The sequence below is a fragment of the Cornus florida genome, unplaced genomic scaffold (assembly GCF_030987335.1).
Source record: "Cornus florida cultivar Cherokee Brave unplaced genomic scaffold, ASM3098733v1 CherokeeBrave_3.0.0_Hap2_Chr11, whole genome shotgun sequence".
In the NCBI taxonomy this organism is placed as follows: Eukaryota; Viridiplantae; Streptophyta; class Magnoliopsida; order Cornales; family Cornaceae; genus Cornus; species Cornus florida.
This window is the reverse complement of record NW_026775581.1, coordinates 130984002-130988118: the sequence shown is the minus strand read 5'-3', so window position 1 is coordinate 130988118 and position 4117 is coordinate 130984002. Positions and strand designations below refer to the sequence as shown.

General features: G+C 33.6%; 1 protein-coding gene across 1 annotated transcript; it reads right to left on the bottom strand.

The window, feature by feature from the left end:
- Positions 1-426: 426 nt before the first annotated feature.
- LOC132286155 (transcription factor MYB20-like) lies at positions 427-2643 on the bottom strand. Its single transcript, XM_059788423.1, has 3 exons — positions 2371-2643; positions 1848-1977; positions 427-1248 (listed from the first exon to the last, which is right to left on the bottom strand). The coding sequence occupies exons 1-3, from the start codon at positions 2501-2503 to the stop codon at positions 636-638; spliced, it is 876 nt and encodes a 291-aa protein (XP_059644406.1). The 5' UTR covers positions 2504-2643; the 3' UTR covers positions 427-635.
- Positions 2644-4117: the final 1474 nt, after the last annotated feature.

The following is a 4117-nucleotide window of genomic DNA, read 5'->3' as shown; positions in this document are numbered from 1 at the left end:
ACATAATTTTTTTTTTTTTGAAGAGGCTTCAAGCTTTTGACCTTTCTCACACTTGCAATGACGAGAGTCTAGTGCAACGAAATATTATGTCCCGAAATATTTCCAATCTCTTGCAAATTTCAAAATTCGAAGTTTTGGCATCTTCGGCCAATTCTTGTTTAAGACCTTAGGCTCTCTTAGATATTACTTTAAGTTCAATGTCTAATGATTAATTGACTTCATTGCCCTATCATTTCTCTATTCATGAAATCTAAAACTAATTTAAATTTGGAATTTGAAAAATAATTGGACATCTCTGTGGAGCTTGTAATTCCGTTGACTAGTAGGAGCTTGTTATTGGTTAAAATAGGAATAAAACACAGTAATTTGTAGCGAGTAATTATAGAACATTTTTCTATCAAATGAAATGAGCAGAGTTCCAAAGTGAGACAACAGAAACTTGAAAAGAATATTTATACAAGCGATCAGCTTTTTGCACTGATTCTTGACAATTATTCAATATTTTAACAACTAAACAGCATACATGCAATATGGTTTGATTGCACATATCCGAATTTACCTTACAGCCCCCGTGTAACATACACCATAAATAAATTTCGAAATTCACAAGAAATTAAATTTCCAAGATTCTTGATTCAGGACCATATCTGGAGTGAGGGATTCAACAGTTGTGTGTCGCTCTCATCATTAAACAGCAAATCAAAATTGGTGAAGTCATCAATATCCCAAGAACCCATTCCATTGGTGAAGTCACAAAGCCAGTCAAAAGTAGGTAACTCCAAGTCTTGATCGTGATTAATATTATTGGATGATGAAGAAGAAGATGATGACGATGACGAAGACGGAGTAGTACTACAACGGACTAGAATCTCATGTGGTTCAATCAATGGGACTTCATCTGTGCAAAACCCATTGTTGATTTCCATTGATGAATAATCAAATGAGCTTTCCATGATTTTATCTTCCTCTTTATTGACCTCATCATCATTTGTAATATTAATAATAGATGACAGTGATGTCTCTATGTCCTTGTAATTATCAGTACCTATTTCAATAGTTTCACAAGTTATAGAAGAAGGTGGTACTAGTTGATGATGTGTTGGTTGATCAATAGTCGGAGTGAGAAGTGGCTTGTGGGTGAGAGGATCAATCCCCATCTTCCTTAGCTTCTTCTTGATGTGGGTATTCCAGTGGTTCTTGATCTCATTATCAGTTCTTCCAGGGAGATGAGAAGCAATCTTGGACCATCTGCATATCATTTTCAAGTTAATCATTCACATTTTTGATACATGCATGCCACTAGAAAACAATTAATTATATATTTATATATATACACACACACACACACACATAATATATATATAGTTCTTGGACAAGTCTACCCTTTATTTATTACAAAAAAAAAAAAAAAAGACTAATCAGAGTCCCAAAACAAATAATTTGATCTGTTTTTTATGACACAACCGTGTCTAACAAGGACTCTTTGTCGATGCGCAACAACAGCATTATTGAAAAAAAATAATGCAACAGAAGTACAAGGAATGGGTTCCTCAGATAGGACTCATTCCATCTTGCAGTTATTGTCTGCCACTTTATTTCATGCATTCGAAATAATTCTTTCTTGAAGTTGTTTTCATTTACAGTACACACCAATATATATATATATATATATATATGTATGTATGTATGTATGTATGAATGGATCAATCAAGTAATAATGCAGCAGACTACTTTACCAAATTCTGCATTGAACCTGTAGCAAAGAGCAGGAAGGAAGAAAAAAAAAAAAAAAAGAGATAGAGATTGAGACATATATTTTCATGAAGTGATTGAAGTAGTAAACAAACCTGTTTCCAAGTTGAGCATGAAGATCAATAACCATTTTCTCTTCATAGTCCGATAAAAGACCTCTCTTCAAGTCTGGTCTCAGATAGTTTGTCCATCTCAGCCTGCAGCTCTTACCACACCTTAGCAGTCCTGCAATTAATGTTGTCCATCAACCACACTCACCATAGTCAATAATCAAAATTAAAAATTAAAGACTTATTTTAATAAAGTAATTACTGAAATATTTGCTTAAGAACTGTAAATTCCAGTTTCATTATGACATCAAACATTCTTTATATTATCTATGGACAGAACTTTTTATTATTACAAACAACACCCATTTCATTTTTCTTAAAAAAAAAAAAATAAAAAAAAATAATAATAATAATAATAATAAAACCCAAGATTTTCAATCCATATTTTTAGAAAATTCACGATGAATTTAGCTTTCAATTAAGTATATATAAAGAACCAAAACAATTCTTCTCTCTCTCCGTGTCTTAAAATTTTGGTTAAAGACATTGAAAATGTGATGAGGGAGACCTGCAAGTTTAGGAACAGCTCTCCAACAGCATTGGCCATTAGTGAGGATGAAGTTGATGAGCTTCTTGTCCTCTTCAGTTGTCCATGGCCCCTTCTTCAACCCCACTTTGTCACAGCATGGTTGCCTTCCCATCTTCACCAAAACTATATATATATATATATATGAAACCTAAACAAGCCCAATTAAACTAACTGAGAGAGAGAGAGAGAGAGAGAGAATGCTAGCTACTAGAGAAATACAGATAACTGGGGAGACTGAACAAGCATGAAGCAGCAGCACCTTCATATATATATATATGTAAGAATATAAAGTTTATTAACCCAATCCCCACTCTAGAAGGACACGGTTTTGCTATTGGCCAATCATTATTTTATTTATTTATTTTAATCTTTGACTCTGCACACTCATGTGATGTCTGCTTCAGAAAGCGCCACCTCATCCACTCCCCACTCCTTTCTTCAATTCCAAACATGTCCCCACACTCACACCTCAGCATACATAGATGGAGGAAAAGAAAAAGTAAAACACACCCAATAAAATAAATCATTTAAACAATTTATACATGTATTATTACTACAGTCACTTGGATGCCACAAATGATTTCAGTGAGGCTGAATTTTCAATTGGTGGCCGCAAATATACTCAATCCAACAATGAATTATGTCAATTGCATGGGTTTGGTTACATAATTATGTTTAAATCGTTCTTAAAGTCAATAATTAATGTAATCTAGTCTTATTTTAGATGTACAAGTTACGAAATATTTTAAAGTCAAGATCTTCAATAATATAGTAGCGTGTAAAAATAATATTAGTAGGTCGGTTTCAAAGCCATGTACATTCATCATATAGCTAGGGACCACAATTATAAATATATTGATAGTAATAAATGGTTATGTGATATACACACATATATAGTAGTAAAACAATGGTGTTATATCATTATAGTAAATAATAATTATAATAATAATTTCATGCCACCTACAACAGTAAGAAGGAATAATTAGGGTGACTCATCATCCTCTGTTCACAAAAATTGATTAATGGTAATAAGTTGCCCAATTTTCATGATAGTACCTAGCCTCGTGGATGTGGTCACTCCAAAGAGTTACTATATGGTTTTCAGACGAGCACTTGTGTTTGTAGCAAAGGAGGCTAGCAAGGAGGAGTTTGCTTTAATTTGTCACCACTAATCCTTCATGCAGCTAATGTTTTGATATGTGTCCTATGTTATCGATATGGCATAGCAGTTTGTTCGCTAAACTTTAAAGTTTAGCAAGCTTAATGTCTGGGGTTCGAATTTTGTTGGATGCTTTTTGTGGCTAGTCTTCGCTACTCCTGTATTGACTTACCATGTTCGGGTGGGGAGGCGCCCTTCCGAATCATCAGGGATTAGTTAGGTTGTTGAGGGACCCTATGGGTTCGTGCCTTCCTGGATACCTCGGATTAACTAAAAAATATATATTATTATATGTGCACTTATATCAAATTCCAAAGGAAAGACTTTTATATTGAAGTAGAGTCCATTCTTATTAAGGGGTGTTCGGTTGTTTGGTTCAATTTTCTTGGTTTTTTCAAATTCAATTCCAATGCTCCAATTTCATTACCCTCAAGATAAATTACACTAATTTCAAATGGATAAATTACACACGAGGAGACTGTTCAGCATTTATTACTTGGATTTCCCTTAAACTCTTTTGTTGGATGTAAAAAAGAGACCTTGAGTGTGAAAAGTCAATACTGCTCT